General features: G+C 45.2%; 1 protein-coding gene across 6 annotated transcripts in view; it reads right to left on the reverse strand.

Moving 5' to 3' along the window:
- The window catches only part of UNC5D (unc-5 netrin receptor D), a 597,345-nt gene that overhangs the window by 195,788 nt on the left and 375,253 nt on the right, over positions 1–26,304 (reverse strand). For all 6 annotated transcript variants that reach the window (XM_079909331.1, XM_079909333.1, XM_079909330.1 and 3 more), the window contains one exon: positions 25,143–25,246. In XM_079909331.1, coding sequence (XP_079765457.1) covers positions 25,143–25,246 — 104 coding nt within the window. The remainder of the gene's footprint in view (positions 1–25,142; positions 25,247–26,304) is intronic.

Raw genomic sequence — 26,304 nt, forward strand, 5'->3', positions numbered from 1 at the left:
CCTGGCGGTCCAGTGATTAGGACTCAGCACTTTCACTGCCATGGGCCCGGGTTCAACCCCTGGCTGAGGAACTAAGATCCCATAAGCCGCTCAGCGGGGCCAAAAAAAAAAAAAAAAAAAAAATCCCTGAATAAGGGGAAGGATAAATTAGGAGTTTGGGATTAACATACATGCACTACTATATATAAAATAATCAACAAGGACCTACCATATAGCACAGGGAACACTACTCAATATTTTGTAAAAACCTATGACGGAAAATAATCTGAAAAATAATGGGTATATGTATAACTGAATCACTTTGCTGTACACCTGAAATTAACACAACATTGTAAATCAACTATACTTCAATAAAAAAGAAAAAAGAAAAATCCCTGAATACATTTTGTTGACATCTGTGTTTAATTTGGAAAGATGAACGAAATGGTCACCTCTCTAACCATTCCTTAGTAGAGGGGTGCTGAGGTGTCGGTAGGAGAGAGGCATTGGTCTCTACAGACTAGCAGAGTTAGCGCATACTAGGTTATGAGTACTAAGTGTTCTGCAGTGTGGTCAGAGCCAGTCTAGAGTTTTACTAAGTGAAAATAACCTCCAGTACCAACAGACAAATGCAATGTCTGGCAGAAAACAAGAGCAATTACAAACTAGCAAAGCAGTTTCATAAGCAGATTTGGTCCCTACATGGACACACAGGTTTGCCTGATAGTATCATCCAAAATATGTTTGAACTAGTACAGAGAAATAATGCAACGTCCCTTTTGCTAGAGCACGGAGGCTGCCTGGATGATACATATTCCCAGTCTGTGCTCTAGGGAAGGTAACAGCAACACAGCAAGTGGAAATCGTACCTTGCTAGCTCTGCTTTAATCATTTTCAAGCACTTGTAATCTTTCATATGGCTTTGAACCCAAATGTGCTGAAGGCTACGTGTGCCCTGCTATCAACGCAATACCTTACAGCATCGAATTAATCATTTTCATTCATTTCTAGCCCAGGAGCATGGTTTACCAAGCGCCATCATCACGTCTATGCATATCGCTCATCACAGTTAAATTCCAAGGGGAGGCTATATTTTAATCTTTTGGTTATAATTACAATCTGAAACAAAGTCCTATACAAAACCCGTATGGATCTTTTATGAGTTTCTAAGATATGATGATTATTATTTTAGCATTTATAAGATACTCTGAGAGTACCACATAGAATTTATAACTTGAGATTTTCTTATACATTGAGATTTAATTCTTTTTTTGCATTTAAAAAAAATCTGAGTAGCCCAAAGGGGAAAAATCCATGTGGTATTTTACTGACACTGTGGGACATGGGGTCAGCTGCCCCTTTACTGCATACAGTTCCCATTAGTATTGATGAGAAGGCCAGACATACAACAAAAGGAAAAAAGAGAACCCGTGGGTTCTAAACCAAAGCCGAGAAATAGTCCCACTCTCCGCCAAGGAGCAATTTAATTAAACTCTTATTTACTGCTACTCACTCCGCTTTCAGGCATCTCAGCAAGAGCAGCAGCAGCGTCTGTGTTTGCTGATCACCAACCCAGCCTTGCTTACTTTCAACAGAGTTTCTAGATCAATAATCATCGGCATCGATTGCACACTCCGCCTTGAAAACTGAAGCCAGTGTGTCCTCAATGAAAAATGAAACACGCTTATTGTATTTGTAACTAACGTTCCCTGAAAGTAAAGTAAAGCAAATATTGATATTCCAGGCACACATAAAAACCTAGACGTATCACGAAGTGTAAAATGCACACGGCATGCATTTAATAATCATACTACATTTTCAATAACGGGGAACAAGGTACAACGACTGCTGTAATTCACCAACCCCATTTTTTCCTTCCGGGAGCACCACATTGTTTTATTACAATATAGCAATCCTGCCACATTATATCTTACAGTATGTGTACAAGAACCGTAAACAGACTAGCCCATCTACAAAGGCAGCAACGACTCTCCCAGCTTTGGCAATCCTTGCAACTTGGCTTTTATGGGAATTTCACATTTTGTTGATGGGTTTGCAATGAAATTCGGTACTGCCCAGAAGAGAAATTATTCTACATTTCTATTAAAAGCTATAGTAGTAAATAAACCGTAACAGTTTATGTAGATATCCACGGGAACATCAAGGGGAGACCATCTAAGTGCCAGACCCTGTGTTCAACATTTGATAAACGAGCACCTATAAGGCACATTTCTAACATTTTTTTTCAAATGATAGACTTTTAAAGGTATTTTAGAATACTGTACCAACCTCTGCAGAACACTCAAAAATCAAAGGAGGTTTATGTTTGTCAGAAAGCAGCTGTAGAGCTCATCCCCGTGGAATGCCCTGTGAGGGCTGGAAATGAAACAGTGTTATTGGAAAGCAGATAAAAAGCTACCATAGGGCTTCCCTGGTGGTTGAGAGTCCACCTGCCGATGCAGGGGTCATGGGTTCGTGCCCCAGTCCAGGAAGATCCCACGTGCCGCGGAGTGGCTGGGCCCGTGAGCCATGGCCGCTGAGCCTGCGCATCCGGAGCCTGTGCTCCGCAACAGGAGAGGCCACAACAGTGAGAGGCCCGCGTACCGCAAAAAAAAAAAAAAAAAGGCTACCTTAGGCTGCTGAAGTTCACGGACTACTGGGTTAAAACACACACACACGCATGCACACTCAAAATAAGACTGCAGCAGATTACAATAATTAAGGGTGATAATAATTAATATCCCTGTAATTGAAAAAGGCCCTATTTTAAAGAATAAATTAACAAGGAGGTGTATGTAGGCAAATACGTATATAGAACACGACCCAAAACAGGTGGCTGATGGAGGAGAGGGAAGAACCATAGCAATTAGTTAATTTAGAGAGAGACCATGAACGGTTCTGAGACGCCCTATTTAGGTTTTCCCTTTTAAACGGGGTTGCAGTGAAAAAGGATAAGGGAGCATCTCTGTATCCCCAAAGGCTTTGTGCCAAGCACTGTACCAGTCATTCTTACCACCTCCTTTCATTTAAATCTTAGGACTACCTGGAGGTGGGCATTATTAGCAACTCTTTTGTTTTTATAAGTGAGAAAATCAGCGGAGGAGGAAGTCGTCCAAGATCACACAGCCAGTGATCGACAGATGCAGGGTTTGAATTCCTCGCTGTTGATTCCAGAACCCAGGGCTTTTGCGCAGGAAGGTACAAATCAAATACAAAACTAAAACCATCATCATTGGTGCATGCATGCTGTGAATGGATGATATACGATAGCAATTTTCAAGGCCCATCCTGTTCGCTCATGGAGAGCTAGTGGGCAACACAAGGTCTGGCTGTTTCTCCATGTTCTAGCAAATCTCTACACAAAGTTTGATGCTTTACTCACGACTGTAGCTTCTAACGGAAATGTAAGCTCATTTCTCTTTTGGGCAGTACTGATTTCATGGCAAACACGTGGACAAAATGTGAAGAAAGGTATTCCTGAAAATAAGAATAACGCAGAGGAACTGATTAAAGAACTAAAGAGATCTTTGATGGTTCCTTCCACTATAGATAGCCTTGAGCACTATTCTTAACTCTAATCCACCAGCGTTGTCCGAGGGAAGGTGACAGGAGCCTTGTATCCCTCATTCACAAGATGCATGGACTACAGTGACTTTGCTTTCAGTCTTGTAGAGGAAAAAGGAAAACAGTAAAATTCATTATAAAGCTAATTTAAAATGTATAACTCTGAATGAAATAATGCCACTTGCAGCAACGTGGATGGACCTAGAAATGATCCTACTAAGCGAAGTAAGTCTGAGAAAGACATATCTCATATGATATCCCTTATATGAGGACTCTAAGAGAATGATACAAAGGAACTTCTTTACAAAACAGAAACAGACTCACAGACATAGAAAACCAATTTAAGGTTACCAAAGGGGAAAGGGGTTGGGGGAGGGATAAGTCAGGAGTTTGGGATTAGCAGATACACACTACTACATATAACATAGAAAAACAAGGACCTACTTGCATAGCACAGGGAACTATATTCAATATCCTGTAATAAACCATAATAGAAAAGAATATGTATATATATATATATATATATATGTATATCTAAATCACTTTGCTGTACACCAGAAACTAACACAACATTGTACATCAACTATACTTCAATTAAGAAAAATAAATGTATAATTCTGTGATTTTATGTTGTTAAATGCCCTTTTCTGAATGAAATAATATTTATGGAAAATGGCTCTTATGTCTTAATGTCCTTCCTTGAAAAAAACAAAAAAGTTGGCAACACTCGGCTAGCCCATCCTCTTACAGGGAGGGGAGGGGATTAATTTGATTGGTCTGTGAAATGCAGAAGTCCGGGAGCCACTGACTGCACTGAAGGAGGAAAGCCAAGCCGTGGCACCAGCTCACTACCATGCAGCTGGACTAAATACATGGGGAAGCCAAAAGAAGAGGGCACTGAAGAAAGCAAAAGGGAGAAAAACAATCTGGGGAAAAACTCACACATAAGGGAATAATGAAGTCATCACAAAAAAGAATAAGAATAAAATAGAATGTGCGCCTCGGGTGTTCACAGCACATTCTCTGTTCCTGAGCCCAAAGTAAGAGATTTTACTCAGCCAGAGAAAGTAATAAGGGGAACAAACAAACATAAAAATGACTCAGAGTTTGATGCACGAGATGTATTGACCAAATGCTTCCCAGGCTTGGTTTGTCTGACAGCTGCTGTGGCAAACACAACGCTGGCCATCACAGATGAGACAGTGAGAAATTACCATCCGAGAGGCAGGGTGACACTTTATCCTTTTTGCTGACTCTACCACTTGGAGCTCAGATCCCTTCCTCATATTGATCCTGATCTCCCACCTTGACTGGTACAGAGCACTTCCAACGACAAAATCAAGTTGTTCACACGTCGCACTGTTTTACTTTGAAAATAAATGAATTTGTCACTGAGAACACATGACTCCCACAGTCTCTACATCCTTAAAACTGAGGGAGATCATGATCGCCTGGCAAGAAGGCATTAGCCTGGATGGAAACAGGATGAGAACAGGTTAAGCTGGGTGGGAACGAAGTGGGACCACATGGTTCAGGAAGAGAGAAGAGTGGATGTAAACCTCAACACGACCTCACATCAACAACATATTAACAATGTGAGAACATCACAGAGGCAGATCTGGTTCCCCAATCATACACTATGGAGAAACAGTAAAAATAAAGCAATAAAGTGTTAATGGATTTTATTATCTATCTAACACGACTACTATTAACAATAACCATTTACTATGCTACGTGGTAGGAACTCAGGTAAATGTTATAACCACGTGATCTCATTTGAATCAATCTTCACAGCATCCCTATGAGACATTAGTATCCCATTTTGTTCATGAGGACCCTGAAGTTCAGAAATGTTACAGAATTAGCCCAAGATCAGACAGCGAATAAAAGGAGGGGCTTAGATTGAACTCTACCTGACTCATGATTCCAAGGTCCATGTTCTCAAATAATGTGATTTAGTAAATAATGCCTCCCTTGGATTTTAAGGCCCCCCCCCAAAGATTGCTTTTTTCCAGCCCCCTGTCTTTTCAAGTAGAAAAGGTAATGATGTCATTAAAGCAAAACAAAACAAGGGATTTAGCTTTTCTAATTATGAGGTAGAGAAAGGGGTCTAGAAGCCAGGTCTACCACTTCAACATGTGACAGTCCCGTCACGTGAAGCTGTGGAATAAGCATGCCCATCTTGGGTTTGCCCTGGTGGAGAATGAGGTACAAGCTCCAAGAATAGGTTGTCCCCCCAACACCCCCACTGTGTCTCTGTCAGCGTTCCGATACAGTTCAGCAGACTTCCTACTTGGAGACCACTTCCTCAGCAGGGTGGAGGTCTCACGTGATTCATCCATGGCATGCATCTTTGACCCACTGGTTCAAGGCCACAGATGCCGTCTACAGCTGTGCAATGTGGCTTATTTTTTCATGTGAGGCAAGTTGGGCCACTTGAGAAGTAGAGGCGGAGTGTAGACTAGGACCACCTCTTTTGGGAACAGAACTTCTGTCTGCCTGACTCACTCTGTTGCTCACACTGGTTTTCTCTTTATCCAGCTCTTCTTACATGGATTCATCACGTCCTTCAGAGCCCAGGTCATGTCCACCCAACACATGTAACTCCTTGATGAATCAGTCTATCATTTTTTTAAATTTTATTTACTTTTGGCTGCGTTGAGTCTTCGTTGCTGTGCGTGGGCTTTTCTCTAGTTGCGACGAGCGGGAACTACTCTTCGCTGCGGTGCGCAGGCCTCATTGCAGTGGCTTCTCTTGTTGCGGAGCACGGGCTCTAGGCGCGCGGGCTTCAGTAGTTGTGGCGCATGGGCTCTAGAGCTTAGGCTCAGTAGTTGTGGCACATGGGCTTAGCTGCTCTGCAGCATGTGGGATCTTCCTGGACCAGGGCTTGAACCCGTATCCCCTGCATTGGCAGGCGGATTCTTAACCACTGCATCACCAGGGAAACCCTCACCACCAGTTTTATTCTAAAGACAGACAAATTCACGAAACCAAGCCAGGACTGAAGGAAAACTCTGCCTGTGTGGGCTCAGCGGCTCCCCAGCACTAAGGACGAGCCTCCTTGGGGAGCTGGAGAGTCTGAACTAAGGAGATAGGCAGACACATGTCTGTGCCCAAAGGATCGTAGCTGTGGCAGGCAGGGTACACCCCAGAGAACAGCAGGCCAGAAGGGCAGCACGGGGCCTTCCCCTTCACCTGCTGCAGCAGCACAGGCCACAGTGGGATATCTGCACCCTCTGAGCCCTACAGAGGCCGACGCCCGGTGCAGCGAGAGCAGGCCCGTGCTCCCTTCTTCCACCACCATGCCCTCTGGACACGGGAGGCGTGGCTGCCGTCCACGTCCGTTCACCTGGAAGTGGGCCTGGGGCAGTCAGACATGCCCTGGGAACTGGGCCCTGGGAACATCTCCATCACAGCCCAGTGTCCAGGCTGGGGGGGCAGGGGCGGCAGCAGGGCCAGCAGAAGCCCAGAGTCTCATACGCTGTGGCAGCAACCACAGGGCAAGCCATTCTGGGCGCCACTGTGAGGTTAAACATCGCCAGCCAGTTGGCAGAGCGATGGAGGCAGCCCAGACGCGGCCCTGCCTCTCTGCTTCCCAAACAAGCACTGTGCCGGCCACATTCCCTGCAACACACGCACACAGGAAGGCGGCTCTTCACTGCCAAGGCACAGGAGGATGGACACACAGCCACGCACACCTCGGCCTCGGGGACGCCCTGAAGAGGATCACATGGGGACACAAGGCTGGGCGGGAACCTGGGCCGGAGCCCAAACTCTAGGTAATGCCCGAACAGCCAGCCTCTGCAGCCCCAAAACAACACCAGGAGCTCCCGATTCCACGCTGGCGTTCGGTGCAGTTCCTTGGAAATTCCCTTGGTGACTCCTGAGGGCCAGGAGGGAGGCTTTCATAGTGTGTCGGGAAACGGTGGCCTGAAGACGGGTATTTCCTACCTTCAGATAAAACAGACCCAGAAACGACATCTGCCATGGGTTTTGTAGTTTAACGCCCTCTTTGATCCACATTCCCTCACTTAATTCTCACAGAGCTGGGGCGGCGGGAGGGGGGTGCTAAGGACCCCCTGATACCCTTTCCTGGGGGCGCACGCATTTACAGAAAGAAAGTGTCCACAACGGCTGTATCCCCTACTCCCCACTGGACGCAGCGAGACTGTCTAAAAACATGCCAGTGGTCCCCTGGATGACCGCCCTTCCTAGGCCCTGCTAGGCCTCCGCTGACATACTACACTTTCCGTTTTCAAAGGAAGACTCCACAGCTCCGCCCACCATGGCCCAGTGAGTAGCAGAGGATGCCCAGCATGGAAGGGCCTGAATCTCCTTGTTTGCAGACATCACCCACCAAGGAGACAGGTGCAGAGAAAACAGAGCCTTTTCGTGACCAGACCCGGGGCTTCGTGTGTTCGCGGCAGGAATAAGGGGCCGCAGCCGCAGAGGCATGAAAGACGAGCTCCATCCGTTGGGCCCTGGGGTTCCGGCCTCGGGCGCCTCCTCCCTCCTCCAGCCTGATGGAGGCGTGGCCTCCCACGCGACGCCCTGGAGAAGATCTCCGCCAGTCCGCTCCCGGGGTACAGAGGTGCAGTTTTATCCTGACTGAAGATGGAGCAGAAACCTGGCCTCTGCAGGCTTCTCTCTGCTCCCCGAATAAAACCAGCACGGCGGGGCGCGTCTGCTGGTCACCGAGGTGTGCGGACCTCCCCACCGCCTAGAGTCGATCCTCGCGAGTCCAGCTGGTTGTATTCTACAAAGTCACCGCAAACACGGCGTTTGCTCATCATAGAAGAAACAGGTACACAGGTACGTACGCATCTCACGCAGATTAGAATCTTCATTCCTCACTCATCCTGGTACATTCTGTTTCCTTTATTTTACAAAACAGAAAACGAGGCGCCGCAAGTATGTACCATGTCTTAGAGGACAGGGGCCAGAGCTGGGTTCCATCCAGTCCCCACTGACCAGCCCCTGGACCGTGAGTGGTGATTCTGAGGCTACAAATAAAGTTACAGAGTAGGCAGATTCAGAAACACGGAACTTGCAGGTATTGGGATGGACGACGCGGTTTTCCCTGGGTCTCCGTGTCGGCCTGCGGGCCCGCAGCAGGCCCATCCCAGCCTCCCACCTGCTCGGTGCCGTCCTCACCACACAGCCCCACTCAAGCCACACACGCCGACCTGACGCCCGGGGACCATGGCTCCTCTAGGGGGAGGGCACCAGGCGCTGGCGTCCGGCTTCCTGCTCTACCTCCTCCCCGGCAGGGTGCTCTCGGTCTGGCTGCTCCCCGCGACCTGCCGCATCTCGGACCTCCCGATGTGCTCCCCGTAGGTCTGGATCACCTCGGTGTGCCGCTGGTGCAGGGCGTTGCACTCCTCCTGCATCTCTGACGCCGGCCCCTCCAGCCGGGAAATCTGATCTGCAGAGTTTCTGGCCTTCAATTCCGGCTGGCGGGGTCTGAAACTCGCAGTGTTCCACCTGGATTTGTAGCTCTTCCTTCTCTTGTTCCGAGGCATCTTCACACTCGATAAACTTTTCCTCGGCCTGCTTGCGCAGCACCTTCTCCGGCTACTACTGGGTGAGCAGAGGTGAGCTCGTCCTCGCACAGCGGCTCCAGCGCCGCCTCGTGCTCCTCTGCTTCTTGCTGAGCGCCGAGTCCAAGTGCTCGAGGACGCTGACCACGAGTGGCATCAGCTCCTTGACCACCTCCTCGGTGCAGCAGTGGATGAGGCGCTCGGACTCGCGGTAGATGGACACCCGCTCCGACAGCACCGAGCCAGAGCAGTAGTCGCCCTGGTACACGACCACGGCGCCGCCCTTGTCCGTCTGGATCTCCATCATCGCGGCCACCGCCGCCGCCAGCGGATACCGATCTTGGTCTCATTCTTGAGACTTTTCTGCAAGTTTGAAGTTACTTATTTACAAACACAGAATTTTCATAAAGTCACTTCCCATGATGACACAGAGACACACACATTTACAACTTCCTACACGCTTCCTTGTTGCCACCTAACTATTGGGTCCTTGAACTAAAATATATACGGACATGGAAAAATACAGACAGACACATAAATCTGGCATCTCACTTCTCTGATTCGAATCCTTCACTGGCTCCCTATCCCCTGCGAGCAAATAGGCCAAGTTTTTCTAAACAACAAAGATTTACTCTACAGCACAGGGAACTATATTCAATACCTTGTAATAAACTATAATGGAAAGGAATGGGAAAAAGTGAATATACATATATACACATATATAGGTATAACTAAATCATTTTGCATTTTGGAAACTAATACAATATTGTAAATCAACTATACTTCAATAGATTTTTTTAAAAATTTAAAAAAGAAGAAAAATCAAAGTTTTTTAGATGGCCAACAAGGCTTTCCATCAGTCTTCACTTCAGTGATTCTTCCCCGTGTCCTTTAGGGTCTCTCAAAAAGAAACTAACTGTGCTTCCTGGCCAACCATGCTGTTTGATACCTGCCTGCTTTTAATCAAGCTGATCCTGCACCTTGAGCTTTCTGTGTAACTTTCTACCATGGTGACCTCTTATTTATCCTTCAAAACCTCTATGGGAGAAATTGAGCTATTTGTAATGAGGTGGATGGACCTAGAGTCTGTCATACAGAGTGAAGTAAGTCAGAAAGAGAAAGACAAATACCATATGCTAACACATATATATGGAATTTAAGAAAAAGAAAAATGTCAAGAAGAATCTAGGGGTAAGACAGGAATAAAGACACAGACCTACTAGAGAATGGACTTGAGGATATGGGGAGGGGGAAGGGTAAGCTGTGACAAAGCGAGAGAGAGGCATGGACATATATACACTACCAAACGTAAGGTAGATAGCTAATGGGAAGCAGCCGCATAGCACAGGGTGATCAGCTCGGTGCTTTGTGACCGCCTGGAGGGGTGGGATAGGGAGGGTGGGAGGGAGGGAGACGCAAGAGGGAAGAGGTATGGGAATATATGTATATGTATAACTGATTCACTTTGTTATGAAGCAGAAACTAACACACCACTGTAAAGCAATTATACTCCAATAAAGATGTAAAAAAAACCAAAAACAAAAAAACCTCTATGGGAAGTACATTCGGCAGGGTCTTGGTTGACCACTCTGGCCAAAAGAAATAATCATGTCCCTCCTACTTTATTAATGTTCTATTATTAGAGGTAGCACACTCTGTTTTAGATAGTTATTTACACATTCATTTCATTTATTGGATGCTTGGGCTTGTCAGGAATAGAGACTGTGCCTCATTCCTGGGTATGCCTTGAGGCAAAGAAGCCATCTATTGAAGTAGTGACAGATTAAAGCTGTATTAGACCAAGCAAGAGACCTGTCCATGAGCTGTCTTTAAATCACGCTCTGGTGTCAGTTACAACTGACCCAGCACCAATGGGATGGTCGTGTGATGTAACACAAAGAATCCAACATGGGAATCAGATACAGCTCTGCTGGAATCACTACTTCCTCGCTTACTGGGCACAGGGTTAAACAGCAAGACACTATAGGGTTGTCTAAAGATGTGGGCTTTGAAATCGAAGAGAACTAAGGCCCCTCACTCTCACAGGAACTTTGGGGAAGTTACTTAATTTAAGCCTCAATCTCCACATCTGTAAAGTGAAAATGATAACAGTACCTAACTCAGCTGTGAGAATGAAATAGGACGACACATGGCAAGTGCCTAGCAGAGGGCCTGGCACGTGGTCCTCACGTGTAGGGCAGCTAACAACCACGGCCATTCGTGAGGATTCTAACATCGTGGCTCTGAGTGAAATGACCTATACACACAATCCAGCATTTGTCAGCTCCCATCTGCTTGGAGGTCTTTTCTCCCCATTAGCTTTGTTATCTTTTTTCTTTATCTGCCATTACCACCACCCCTCTACAGCGCCAATTCCTATCAATGATTATTTGAATGAGTTAATTAAAAAGGAGAATGTGAGTTCCCTGCCTATCAAGGAGGCACATTTTTCCGGGCAAATGCATGACGTTCATTCCCACGTAATACTCTACTCCTTCCAAACATACACGGATATGGTAGCTAAGGTATTTCAAGCAGTACACAGATGACAAGGAAAGGTCAAACGGACCACCTAGCCTCATACAGAACTTAGGTACCAGTGACTGCTCCTGTCCAGCTGGGGTGGCATTAGGCAGATCTGCTCTTCTGTTCCCCTGCTGTGGCACAGCTGCCTCCCAGAGGTGATCTCCGAATGCTACTGTGGAGCTGGCACACGAATCAGCCATCTGACACTTCCTGCACACAGAAATCGATGTTTAGACCATCACTTGTAACTAGCAGGGGCCAGTGCTGGTGGTGCACGGAGGATGACAGCTCTCACACATGATGAACGAGCACATCTAGACAGAGAATTTGTTGGGATGACTGACAGTCAGGTCTGTAAGGCAAGACTGAATCAACAATTAAAAGAACAGTTCCAATTCAGTTAAGCCCTAGCCAAGACAGACTCCGTTATATTTAAATCAAAAGTCACCACAGCAGGGGATGATCAGCTGTTCGGCTCTGAACGCTGGATGTTTTTTCTCGGAAGCTTAACTGACAGAGGCAAGTGAATTGGAGTTCTATGCAGATGTGAGCTATGCTAAGCTAGAGTGGCAGGCCTGTCCTTTAGGGTCTGGAAGCCACTGTGACTTGCACCAGCTAAAGCTCTGGGAGTTTCATGGAGTCGCTCTTGCACTCAATGTACTTACTGCGCTGAATCTCAGGTGGCTCCGTGGGAAGATCACAGCTTCTTAAGATTTTACAGAGTGAAGAAGCGTGAGAGCTGTACAGGGCGATGAAAGAGGCCATCTAGGGTTCTTGAAACGGACACAAATTCTGGATCTGAAGCTAACTTGTCATAAGATGAGCTGGGCGTATCTCCACAGTACCCGGAGGCAGGTGCTTATTCTGCGGGTCTCTAATGACCCCACGAAGGAGAAACGGGCACACTCTATTTGACTAGCAGTTACGTGAAAAATCATGCAGGGTGCTGGTGTGCCTTTCAGTTGCCCAAAGTTAACTAAAAACAAAAGCCATTAGAGAAGGCGGCATTTCTTCCCCAAGAGACCAGACAGGTAGCCAGCAGAATCTGGGAATCACAGCAGAGGATTACCAGGAGAAGCTGTGATGGCACTGGTTGGTGGTTTCTATTTGAATAAGTTCTGCCTAAAAAACAAAGGCAGTCTACATTTGCTAAGTGTATCAGGATGGCATGTGGTATGCTTCAGAGAAGCATTAAAATCCACGCTCCCTCAGCAGGGTCAGGACGGAGTTCTTGATTCACGCCCATGGAGCGTTACTGCTGACTTACAGAACGGCAGCTCTTTATGTGGAAGCCTCCCAGACTGCTTTTACGTCTGCGTGATTCAGGACATAAAGCCTGTTTCTGGCCGCTGAACTGTGTAAGGCGGCACAGGACAGAGAAATCGTTCTACACCTTCGCTTTGTTAACTCAGAAATTACGCATTTCCTTTTCTTATGTGTTTTTCTTTCAATGTTTACTACTGATTGATTGACTGCTGACCTTCTCGTATTTTCCTCCACACTGCCTTCCCTCTTGATCTGTTTGTTTGTGCTCCCAATTTGAGAGACCTTAAGCACAATACAAAAATTTTATATTTTGAAAGGATAAAGCATGTAATTTTCTGCCGGAGGAAAAAAAAGAGGAGGGGAAGAGAGGGCGGAGGATAAAGAGATATTCTGCATCCCATCAAAGTTTGTTCAAAGTGGTCACTGGCACGAAGCAACTCTGCCAGTGCATCTCTGGGACTTGAAAACAAGGCAGATTCCAAGGCCATCGAATGATGGGGCTTCATTGCAATTGGGGAACAGTAAGGCTCAGGCCTGGAATCACAGCCAAGAGTAAAGAAAGGGAGGAAACCGTATGATATCACTTAGACGTGGAATCTAAAATATGACACAGATGAACTTATCTACGAAACAGAAACAGACTCACAGACATAGAGAACAGACTTGTGGCTGCCAAGGGGGGAGAGGGGCGGGGGATAGATAGATTGGGAGTCTGGGGTTAGAAGATAAAAACTATTATATATAGGATGGATAAACAACAAGGTCCTACTGTATAGCACAGTAAACACTGTTCAATAACCTGTGAAAAACCATAATGGAAAGGAATATGAAAAAGAACGTGTGTGTATATATATATGTATAACGGAATCATTGTGCTATACGGCAGAAAGTAACACTACATTATAAATCAACTATACTTCAATGAAATAAGTTAAAAAAAAGAAATTGAGGAAAAGCAGTAGGCTTGCGTGTGTGCATATACACATATGCATTCACTTATGCCATTATCTTGTGTCCACACTCTTAGCTGCATATGCATGAAATAAGATGGTGGGCGAGTGAAGGACAGGCTTCTTATCTTACTCAGCTTGTGCTCAGCATACAACGTCCAACACATAAAGAAGCTTCATCAGGTCGAGTTTAAGAGAACAGGCTCGGAAGCCAGGCTGTCTGGATTCAACGATTGGCTTAATCATTCAGTAACTGTGCCCTTGAGTAAGCTGCTTAATTATTCTGTGCCTCAGTTTCCTTATTTATAAAACTGGCGTGTAACTGTCACCTACCTCAGAAAGTTGCTGTGAGAATTCAGTGAACAGTGCCTGGCATGGAGTGCAAATGCAATGAACTGTTAGCAACAGAGTAGTTTCTCCACGAAGTTATAGATGGAATCAATGATGCTGTAAAACAGAGATGCTGCTATATTTGGCTACCCACACATGGTAGCTTTAAGGACCAAATGAGTCAATATATATGAAAATCTTTGTAAATTTGAAAGTGATCATTTGAATTTAACAGTTTATTGTTATGTATACCACTAAGACGTAGAGGCTTCCAGACTATTCCCAGAAGCCTAGGTGTTATCTGCTAAGGTGGGAGGTGGGAGGGATGGGGTGGAAAAGGATACTGAAAGGTATCATTTGCATTTCCTATCCTGAAGGGAATTAGCTTGAGGAAATACGACGTACAGTCATAGAATTTAAATACAAGAGGTAGGGGGGAAAAAAATGAAAACAAACAAAAAAAGTGCTCATAGCATTACGCTATAAAAGTGTTTTGGAAGGGGCTTCCCTGGTGGTGCAGTGGTTAAGAATCCGCCTGCCAATGCAGGGGACATGGGTTTGAGCCCTGCTCCGGGAAGATCCCACATGCTGCAGAGCAACTAAGCCCGTGCACCACAACTACTGAGTCTAAGCTCTAGAGCCCATGAGCCACAACTACTGAGCCCGCATGCCACAACTACTGAGCCCGCGCGCCTAGAGCCCATGCTCTGCAACAAAGAGAAGCCACTGCAATGAGAAGCCCGTGCGCCACAATGAAGAGTAGCCGCCGCTCGCTGCAATTAGAGAAAGCCCGCGCAGCAACTAAGACGCAACACAGGAAAGAAGGAAGGAAAGAAAGGAGGGAGGGAGAGGGAGAGAAGGGGAGAGGGAGAGAGGGAGGGAGGGAGAGAGAGAGAGAGAGAGAGGGAGAGAGGGAGGGAGAGAGGGAGGGAGGGAGGGAGGGAGAGAGGGAGGGAGGGAGGGAGGGAGAGAGGGAGGGAGGGAGGGAGGGAGAGAGGGAGGGAGGGAGGGAGAGGGGGAGAGGGGAGAGGGGGAGAGGGGGAGAGGGAGAGAGGGAGAGAGAGAAAGAGAGACAGAGAGAAAAAGGGAGAAAGAAAAAAAGAGAGAGACAGAGAAAGAGAAAAAGAGAAAGAAAGAAAGAGTTTAGGGAATTCCCTTGTGGTCCAGTGGTCAGGACTCTGCACTCTCACTGCAGAGGGCCCAGGTTTAATCCCTGGTCGGGGAATTAAAATCCCACAAATTGTGTGGAATGGCAAAAGAATAAAATAATATTAGAAACAGAGTTACAGATATAGAAGACAAACTTACGGTTATCAGGGGATAAGGTGGGTGAGGGATAAATTGGGAGACTGGGATTGACATACCTACACTACTATTTATATATAAAATAGATAACTAATAAGGACCTCCTGTATAGCACAGGGAATGCTACTCAATACTCTGTAATGACCTATATGGGAAAAGAATCTAAAAAAGGGTGGATATATGTATATGTATAACTGATTCACTTTGCTGTACACCTGAAACTAACAACATTGTAAATCAACTATATCCAATAAAAATTTAAAAATAAAAAAATAAAAGTGTTTAGAGAAAGGGAGAAACTGTGGTCCTTACTTGAGCAGGCCACACCAATTAAATTAGGTATTTCTAAGAAAGAAAAATGAGTGTCACCTGGGACGGCCAGGAAGGAAATCAGAGATTGGCTGGGTTAGTACAGATCCTCCCAGACTGTGAAAATGACAGACAGATGGAGGATGTCAAGGACCTTCCAAAGAGAAATGGTTACGCGGACACAGAGATAGGACTGTAAGTAATACAGCCAGAGAGCAGTGCTTGGAAAGAAAGCAAGCTGAGCGTGTGAAGCTGACCTAGAAGAACGTAGGAAAAAAAAGTTAAGAGGCGGCAAGACCGGTAACTACATTCCCTTTGTCATCTCATTGTGTGTCTCTACCCTTGGCTTTGAAAAATGTAATTCTATCTTCCATGTTTCGCCCCCCCCCCACTCCAGGAATACAGAACAAGAAGAAAAAAGAAAATAAATACGAATCAGGAGCTTTACATGGCTTCTTTTCTTCCTCGGTAAGGAACCAGAGCTTCTCAGATCAGGATGTGGTAAAAGTTGGTCCATTAATAAGATTTACTTAAGGACCAGTATTAATGATGAGGGTATTTGGGCTGTAGACATTCACTTTTTAAATAACTTATATTAACCTCATTTTCCCATCTCTCTTAAGATAGCAAATTTCTTTTTGCAGGAATGTTTTTAGAGAAGTAATTTACGGGCACTTAATTACTAGCATTTAAACAATTCAACATTCCCTTTTCTAAGAGTCCATTAGGTTTCTGTTACAATATTATACATTCCAATCAAATGTCACTTTCTGTAAAGGTCTTCACTGTCAGTCTCCTCAAAGCAAAGTTTATCTGGACTATTAGACATTCGCTCTCTGCTTTGGCTGTACCAAATTAATTATTTATACCTGAGGTCCACCGCTTCAGAACTTGGGCATCTCAACATTTCTCCAGTGGATTATTAAGAGTCTGCTTTTTAAATACAGTCCTCATTTCATAGTCTGTTTGCTTGAGGTTAAACATAATAGTCTAGTGACTCTTGTATGAAATAGTTCAATGTCATAAGATGCTCTCCTGGGTTTTATGGTGATGAACACATTTGAAACAAACGAACCTTTAAGAATACCCTCACAGGGAAGAAGGGGAAAAGGCTTCTGACTTGAAAACTGTCTGGCACCAGTCTCGCAGAATTATTAAAACAAGTCAGGGGGCTTCCCTGGTGGCGCAGTGGTTGAGAGTCCGCCTGCCGATGCAGGGGACACGGGTTCGGGTTCTGGTCTGGGAAGATCCCACATGCGGCGGAGCAACTAGGTCCGTGAGCCACAACTACTGAGCCTGCGCGTCTGGAGCCTGTGCTCCGTAACAAGAGAGGCCGCGACAGTGAGAGGCCCGTGCACTGCAATGAAGAGTGGCCCCACTTGCCGCAACTAGAGAAAGCCCTCACACAGAAACGAAGACCCAACACAGCCAAAAATAAATAAATTAATTAATAAGTTTATTAAAAAAAACAAGTCAGAGATATTATGCAGATCCTACTGTTCATACATCAGGAATAATGAGAGATACGAAAGGGACCTTAGGGGGATTCTAGCCCCTCTCCTTATTTTATAGATTAAAAAAAAAACAGAGAGAGATCACAGCCCACAGACAGCCTTTAGCTTACAGTGACTCGCTTGGTTCCACTGGCCACTCTCAGATAGTCGTCAAAGGCATCCTTGAAAGAGTAAGACAGGGCGCAAGCCCTGTCATGCTCAGGATTCTTGATTGCTAGCAACTAACACTGCTCTGGCTTGTTTAGTTAGGAAAAGACTTTATTAAAGAAGATTAGCAGCGCCCGGAACCTCCAGGAGGGCCAAAAAGCCCAACCGGACTGCCAAGTAGCCAGGAACAACGACCAACCACATCGTAGGGAAAGGGACGGTCGCCTAGCAACACCCTCACAGTTCAAAAACCATGGCGCTGACACGGCTCGCAACCATGAGACCTGGGAGAGATAGATGGCAGTTCTTCTGGCTGCCCCTAGGAGCTGGGCATCTCCGCCACCACCATCCCTTCCAGAGAAGCATTTCCGTACAGGTACCACCTCACATTGCTCGTTTCTCCAGCCCATCTTGGGTGAGAACACCTGATGAGTGGGCCGAACCACAAAGACGACTAGAAAATTCGTTTTTCAGCTTTACCTTAGGGAGGTAAGACTTCAAAAGAAATTGCCTAAACATCAGAAACTTGGACAAACGTCCACCAAGTCTACCAAGACTAACAGAGCTCCTTTAACAAACTTTCATTTCCACGTGGGCATCCGGAAGGAGAATGATCATCTTCCCTTAAACTTCCCCCACCCCCAATAATTTGGCTTCTAACACGTGTGTGATTCTGACACACTTTATAAAACAGAAAATACATTTTTTCATTCCGCTCCTGGGACCTCCCCTTTTTACACAAGAATGCCAAAGCCCACTTGGTGGCCAGCAGAGAGAAGGGAACCTTCTCCAAGCTCACACTACATTGACTAAGGCTCTTGACCTTTTTTTTAAATTACTTTTTTACACTGAAGTATAGTTGATTTACAATGTTGTTAATTGCTGCTGTAGAGCAAAGTGATTCAGTTATACATATATACACATTCTTTTTTCGTATTCTTTTCCATCATGGTTTATCACAGGATATTGAATATAGTTCCCTGTGCTCTACAGTAGGACCTTGTAGTTTACCCATTCTCTATATAATAGTTTGCATCTGCTAACCCCAAACTCCCAATCCATTCCTCCCCCACCCCTCCCCCCTGGCAACCACAAGTCTGTTCTCCATGTCTGTGAGTCTGTTTCTGTTTCGTAGATAACTTCATTTGTGTCATCTTTTCGATTCCATATGTAAGTGATACCGTATGGAATTTGTCTTTCTCCATCTGACTTACTTCACTTAGTATGATTATCTCATGTTGCTGCAAATGGCATTATTTCATTCTTTTTTACGGCTGAGTAGTGTTCCATTGTATATATGTACCACAATTTCTTTATCCATTCACTATGGAAAAGAGTATGGAGGTTCCTCAGAAAACTAAAAACAGAGTTGCCACATGATCCAGCACTCTCACTCCTGGGTACATATCTGGAGAAAACTATAATGCAAGAAAATAACATGCACCCGTATATTCACAGCAGCACTATTCACAATAGCCAAGACATGGCCCTTGACCTTCTTGACCTTTCTAATTCCAGCACCGTCTTGACTCCTTCAAGAGATAAAAACAAGAAGATTGCCCGGCATGCAGTGGCTCAAGGCTAGAATCTGTCAGTTGCTTGGCTTTGGGCTTTAATTCTCAGACACTGAATGATTTTGAGGAGGCTGTTTCCCTTGATGTGTGCGGAATTAGTCTTAGATACTAAGCCTTTAGGGCAAGTTTTATTGTCCAAGGCAAACATAACCTGTTAAGATTTACAGACTTTATTAACAGCAATAACCATTTTACAACCAACATCAGTAAATCAGGGTTTATTGAGAACTCTACAATTTTAATCTGTGGAAAAGCATTAAAATGTCGGATTTTCATTGGACATAATTTCTAACTTTTATGAAAGATAGATTTTCCATTTAACTGGGGAGTATAAAAAAGTGCAGCGTGGGATAATGAATTGTTTTGAAAAGAGCAAATTGGTTTTAGCTAAACAATGGTGTCAAACACTAAAAAGCTTCCATCTTTAGTTAGAACTGCCCCAAGGTTAAGGTTAAAAGCAACTGTAGTAACGAATACGCTCGAATACATCTAGTGACAGGATGCGCTCACAGCATTTAGAAAAGCTTGAATTATCATCCGTTCACATTTCAGGTATTTTAGGAAAAGTGTACGACCAATTATTTCATCAAACCTGTGTCTATATGAGTCTGGTGAGAACCTCCGAGTTCCTATACCATTTTTCAAAAGTGTTTTAAGTATAACAATAATGCCATTCATAAGACTCTTTCATGGGATAAGCAAGGTGAAAAACATTGATAGTCACCAGCTTCTATAAATAACCTTTTATTTCCTCCACGCACAAGATTACAAGAGAGGAAAGCAGGAAACTTTACGGTGCCTTCAACCTCTGATGAGCTTCAAAGGCAAGAACAAAGGGCACAGGCTGGGGAGCCCACGGTGACAAGGGATGGTCTTAGCAGCAACCTTCTTCATGGGGCTCAGAATGTGTTAGAAATTGCAAGCGTTTTCGGCTTTAATCTGAATCCCCAACCATACGGAGCCCTACATCTTCCTCTGAGAATCAAAGGCTCATGATGCTTTAGAAAAGGAGGAAGAAAAGGAGTCACAATAATCTCTACTATTTATTTAGTATTAGAAACTGTGTTAGATGCTCTGCAAATTCTCGGGTTTCCTTCTTCTTTGAGCAATCCTACAGGAAAAGTACTTTTCCTATTTTCAGATGAGGACTCTGAGGTTCAGGGTGGCTAGTACTGCTGTAGGTCCTAGAAGTTAGGAAGTGCTAGTCAGTGTTGAACCCCAGTCCGTTCGACTCTGAAGTTCATACTTTCCCCCCGCGATGCCCCACTAACAATCCTCAGTTCCCTTTCGACCATTTCCAGACGCCATGGCTGTATCCCAGGAGAGAGAGCCCTGGGATACAGACATGAGTATGTGCTCATCAGAATATATCCGGGGCCCTTTACGACAAGGAGATCTGTCGGGGCCATGGCCAAATGTGGGGAAAACTGTAATGAGAGTAGAGATTACCCTTATCCTCTCCCCTTCATATGCCCCCTTTTCTTCCCCTCCAAGGCACCCTCTCTGGAACTGCAGACATTCAGTACTTCTCATTCGCTAAGACAGCATCCAACCCAGGTTCCTGGTCCTTGGAGCACAGAGACTCCACAGCGGCCCTGCTCCAGGCTGCTTGATTCCTCAGCTCCCAAAGCCTCTATTTTCTCTCAGTGTTCTGTTCTTAGTTTTATCACCAGATTACCTATTTCAAACAAAGAAACACAGCATTTATAGCAGATTTAGGATTAGCAAATTAGCTAGAAGAGATTTTAAACAAAAATCTCTATGTCTAAGGGTGGGTGGAATGTCAGGCAGCAGAACAAGCAGGTATGCCATCACTGGCCTAGGGGCTCCCAAGCTTCATAAAGGCTTTGGGGGAAACCAACTAAACCCACCATCTCACTAAAAAGAAACATAAACTATCAAAGAAAAGAAAGATCTGAGCTTTAAGGTTCAATTGGCTTCTTGGTGATCTGGGAGCTTGGACAAGTTCTGTAAGATGGACGAAAAGTACCAATAGCTTTCTAGCATCTCACAGCAGCCTTCTGCAAATTAAATGAAATAACATAGAGAAACTGCTAAACACAGTGCCTGGCCCACGGAGAGACTCCATAAATGGTAGCTCTTTCTGTTCTTATACAAACTACCTTCTCTGGTCATATAGATGGAGTTAGTTAATTGCCAAGTAAGTTCTACCTTGCAGAGAGAAGGCAATCGTGTATGTCTTGTGAAAGTAAGACTTGCCCCCGAGGTTCCTTTCAATGTGCCAAGTAGGAGACCTCCACCTCCTATGCCACTGCAGGTACAGCTGGTACATCAGTAGCCCTGCCAGCCACAACTCCTTCTACTGATGACCCCTTGGGTCCCACAGGAGGTGGGCAGGAAGGGAACCAGTGGTGCAGTGGAGATGGTGGAACACCGTCTGCTCAGGGAAGATAACTCTGACTGATGCTATTTCACAGTGACAATTTCACAACTAATCAATTTCCAAGCACAGTTCCCAGTTTCCGCCATTCCGAAGAGTCATTACTGTAGGTTCCTCACACGACTATGAGGTCAGTAAGCACAAAAACACTCTTTGAGACCTGAAGACCCCACGACAGGCACTGGCAGACATCTCCACCCTGCGAGACCCCGACCGTGGAAGGTATGAACATTTTCACCTTCCTTCCCTCTCTGTGTCTGTCTCTCTCACAGCTTTCTTCTCTGGGTCTGCCTTCCCTTCAACAAAAACACAGATGTTGGTGGTAATAACTAGCGTGTAAGCTATTGCTGAAACTAAAACAGCTGTAAATACTGGTGCACAGATATAGGTAGTATCCAACTCACAAATAAGTGAAATTTCAAAGTAACTCAAGTGTTTGGAACCCAGCTGCTTTCCCGCCTTAAGATAATGCTATAAAAAGCTTGTTAGGGGCCCACGATAGCCATTAACCCACAGTGTAGCTGAAACACTCTCTATTTTCATCTATTATACAAAATGTAGAAAGCAAAGCTTTCTCCTCCACCTCCCACCTCAGCTCAGAATTTCTGTTTTAAACCATCCTCCAGCCACAGCTGCTCCTTGAAATGGCCCTCTATCGACTTTCAGCCAGCCTGGCTCTGAAATTTATTTCTAATGACATCTACATGCCTAAAAATAAGAGTGATGTGATGTCAAAAGGGGAATGGGGAGCGGACTGAGTTCAAGAGTGGCCCCCTTCCAAATTTCATGTCCACACGTACACTGTGCACGTGACCTTACTCGGAAAAGGGTGTACTGTGACCCAGAACATTAACACGAGGCCTTACTGGGCTGAGGTCGGCCGTAATCCAATAATTCATGTCCTTATAAGAAGAGGAAAATTCAGACACATGGAGATACAGAGACAAGAATACCATGTGAACTGTCTGTAGTAATGTGTCTACTATCGGAAGCTTTTCACATCCTGATCTGCTCCCGTGGTTACAGCTGAAAAGCAGATGAGAAGCAAATAAAGACGGAAAATGAATTGCACCAACAGGCACGACTCATTTGCCTTCAAGAACAGGGTGCTGGGGCAAGAAACCTTCAGAGGGATGTCCAAAGAGCTGCGTCAGCTTCAACCCAAGTTCAGCTTTTCCCAGGTAGGTGAACAGCTAGGAAGGCTGCTTACTTCCTAGAGGCTAACCCCTTTCCACACAGGGCTCCTCCCTCCCGACCATGGCCCCAGAGAGCCTCAGAGTCCTTAGAATTCCTAAATCCTTGCAGCCTCTGGGAAGATGCTTCAATGTGCGTGTGTGGGTGTGCATGCCTGTGTACACACTCCTGCACGCATGTACACACCAAGTTTTATTTTCCCCTTTGGCTATTATTCTATATACTTTTCCAGACTGCACATTCTCTACCCTTCTCTCCTTTGTTCTTTGTTTCTACTTATGTCTTCAAAGACCGAGTGAAGAAGGTCTTACCCATTTTCTAGTACCAGAATAGGAGAAAAACAAGAGTCTAGTGGATTTCACAGTTTAGTCTGGGGCTAGTCCTGGTACAAGCGCAAATATTCAGGAATAAAGGCAGGAAACAATTTTTCATTCATATTCAACAGATATTTATTGAACACCTGGATGTGAAAAGCACTGTTTTATGTTCTGGGGATACAGCAATAAAAAATGAACAAAATTCCCCACATGGAGCATAAGTTCTAATAGACGGAAAATAAGCCAAATGAATACAGTATGTTTGTGCTAAGAGCTGAGTTAATATAAAGCAGAGAAAGGGGCTTGAAAGTACACACATAGGATAGGGAAGTGACATTTTCATCAGAGTGCCCTGAGCAGGCCTCACTGAGCAGGTGATACCTAAGCAAGCCCTGAAGGAAGGGATGAATCGATATAATAACTGGGGAAGAGTGTTCTAGCAGAGGGGCCGGCATGTGCAAAGGCCCTGGGGCAGTTGCATGGCTGGTGCAGCTGAGGAAGAGTGAGGAGGCCAGTGTGGCTATAGCAGGGTCAGAAGCGAAGGAGCAGAAGATGAGGTCAGAGGCAAAAGCAGGCTAGGTTATGCTGGACCACATAAGGTGCCAAAATAAAATAGACTCTTACTCTGAGTGCTCTGGGGATCTTTTGGAAGACCGAACAGTTATCACTTAAACAGGTGCAAGACCTTTGGTGGGGCTTGGGTCTGAGCATCAGTTTTCTTGCCTCTAAAGTGCAAAGGCTGTGCCAGGGCAATATCTAAGTTCTCCTCCAGTTGTAAAAATTAATTTCTAGACATCTAGAGAATGTTCAGTTCCCACAGGACAGCTAATAAAAACCATGACCTTCCTTCCGTCTTCACTCCTCTCTGATGCTGGCAAAGTTGACAGAGTGACCCAGCCCAGGCCTGGAAGGAAGCCTGGTTATGAGAGATGGTGGTGACTACAGCAAACTGCTGGTACCCAAGTCAGACTCCCAGGAGCACATGGGGCATCCTCAACGAGATTGACATTCACCTGGGCACTAACGCCCTGCTGCCTGTCCCCCTGCTCGGGAATCCAGGGCACACTCTCCATACAGAAGAACCCAAACGAACTTTTTGGCCAACCCAATACAAATCTAAAAATAAGCATTTTCCTTTCTCATCATTTCACATCAGGCATGGAATGTTCACTTTAATTTTCAAGTCCGTTTACTTCATTTCAAGGAAGCATTTGAGTTTTGAATAGTGTCCACCCTGCAGGCTTCCTGTCTAGATTGGCAAGTGTGTATGTTTTCTCATTCCCTTTGATACTTTCCACTCCTTTGTCCTTCCAAATGCACAATCCCATAGCAATGTTTGCTAAAAGGCGAGGCAAAGGATCCTTTTGTGTTGTTTTTTGTTTTTTAAATATCTCTACTTCTCAGTGACTAAACGACGGCTCTTCGGCCAGTTTCCTAGCTTCCCAGAGAGAAGCCACAGCTGGCCTATGGACTGCTTGACTCAGACCTACATTTATAAACACAGGATTCTACCAAGCATTCTTTATACTTCTGAGTACCCCCGCACAATACTGCCTTAATAACCATATTACTAATCCATGAGAACCTCTTTTAATAGCGACTGAAAGGACACCATCTCTACTACCACAATGTGTTATGACTAATAATTATATTCTAACCCTATGATAGAAGTTTCTAGAAAACAAGGAGCAAAAACCACAGTGACTCTGGATTCCTGCTGCCTCACTGTGAACAACGGATAACTGATCAGAGACCTGTGGCTTCAACACTTCTCGTATCCCTCATGCCAGCACAGCACCTAAAACACAACAAACACTCCTGGAACGTTTGTCCCGTAAGCAAATAAAGGGTGAGTAAGTGCAGACACCCATGAAACGTGGCACTAGGGCCTGACCTCCTTCTCTCTGCACTTTTTCACGTGAATTTGCCTATTAGATTGATCCAGAAGCCAAGGTCAGATGGAGGACACGGAAGATGCTGCCTGTCCCACTGAGGTCCCGAAAAGCAAAGGCACGGAACACATCCTATCCGGGCTGCCCAGCACGAGCCTGTGCCGACAAGAAATTAGAGGAGACACAATTGCCTCTTCCAACTTATTTCCGACAGTCTCTTCAGCATCTTTAGCAGCTGGGGCCAGGCAGCAACAAGGCCATACCCAGGCTGGCTTTCATCACCTGTAGCACACAGGACTCGGGCCCTCCCTCTCGGGAACAGGCCTGGTCTTACCTCGGCAGCAGGAACTCCCTCAGGCGGGCGGCAGTGCAGCACGATCATGCCTTCGATGGGAACCTCCCTTCCCTGCGGGTCCTGCTCGAAGTTTTTCCGTAAATCTGCAAAGAACGTGAAAGATGTGACACTTTGCTCTGGGGCCAGTAGGATCCACATTTGCTCCAGAGATTATAAAATAGTGAGCTGAACGTCACAACCTAGATACACACACAAGTCACTGGTTTCAGGGGTTCCTAAATATTCACAAGCATCTTTGTTCAGAAAGAAATCTTAACAAAACTGTCCCTAATGTTCTATACTGAGGCGAAGGATAAAAGATTTACTGGGGGAGCAGGAAAAGGAAAAACCTCATTATTTCATGAGTCTTTGCCAGCATTACCTACTTAGTATCTGATACATCACTTGGCCTAATAACTTGCCATCCACAGCTATTATGCAGTTGAGATGCACGTGATTTTTTTTTTTATTAACTAAAGAATGCATTATTAACCTGTAACCTCTGCCATTCCCTTAACCCTCTAGGGAGCTCTAGAAGATGGTAATAGAGTGAGATTACCTATTAGTTTTTTATTTGTAACCAGGGAGAAGAGGCAACGTTCAACCACAACAAAATCTATAACCTATCCAACCAAACATATAAGTAAAAAACACAACACCCTCCAGTCCAACGGCAATGCTGGGTATCCATGCAGTGCATTTCATGGAAGGCTCCAGGCTCTTTGCAAACAAGCTGCACCATTAACCTTTTACACACGGAAGGGTGACACTTGGAGAGGTTAATTGGCTTGCCAGTGGTCACGGAGAGTATTAGTGCCAGTGATGGGGAAAAATTCACCAAGTGTCTGGACATCAGTACCTGACTGCTCACCAGCAAAGCTTTCTCCGGGAAAAGGATACAGGGCCAGTTTGAAAGAGAGAAAGAGCATCATTGGCACAGCTTTCCACTTAAGCATATGCTTCATTAGCAAGAGTGGGAGTTGGCCTTTGCTTCTTTTTGAGGTGCCATAACAACACTTCTATAATTTTACAGCACGAGCTTAATTCCCACTGGCACTTGAAGGCCTGGGCTGGTGGAGCAAAGACAGTTTTACAAGTCTTTCGAAGATTTCCCCCTCCCTCCCGGACAACGTATTTTTCTTCAATCGAGGATCTCAAATTA

The sequence above is a fragment of the Stenella coeruleoalba genome, assembly GCF_951394435.1.
Source record: "Stenella coeruleoalba genome assembly, chromosome: 21".
Taxonomy (NCBI): Eukaryota; Metazoa; Chordata; class Mammalia; order Artiodactyla; family Delphinidae; genus Stenella; species Stenella coeruleoalba.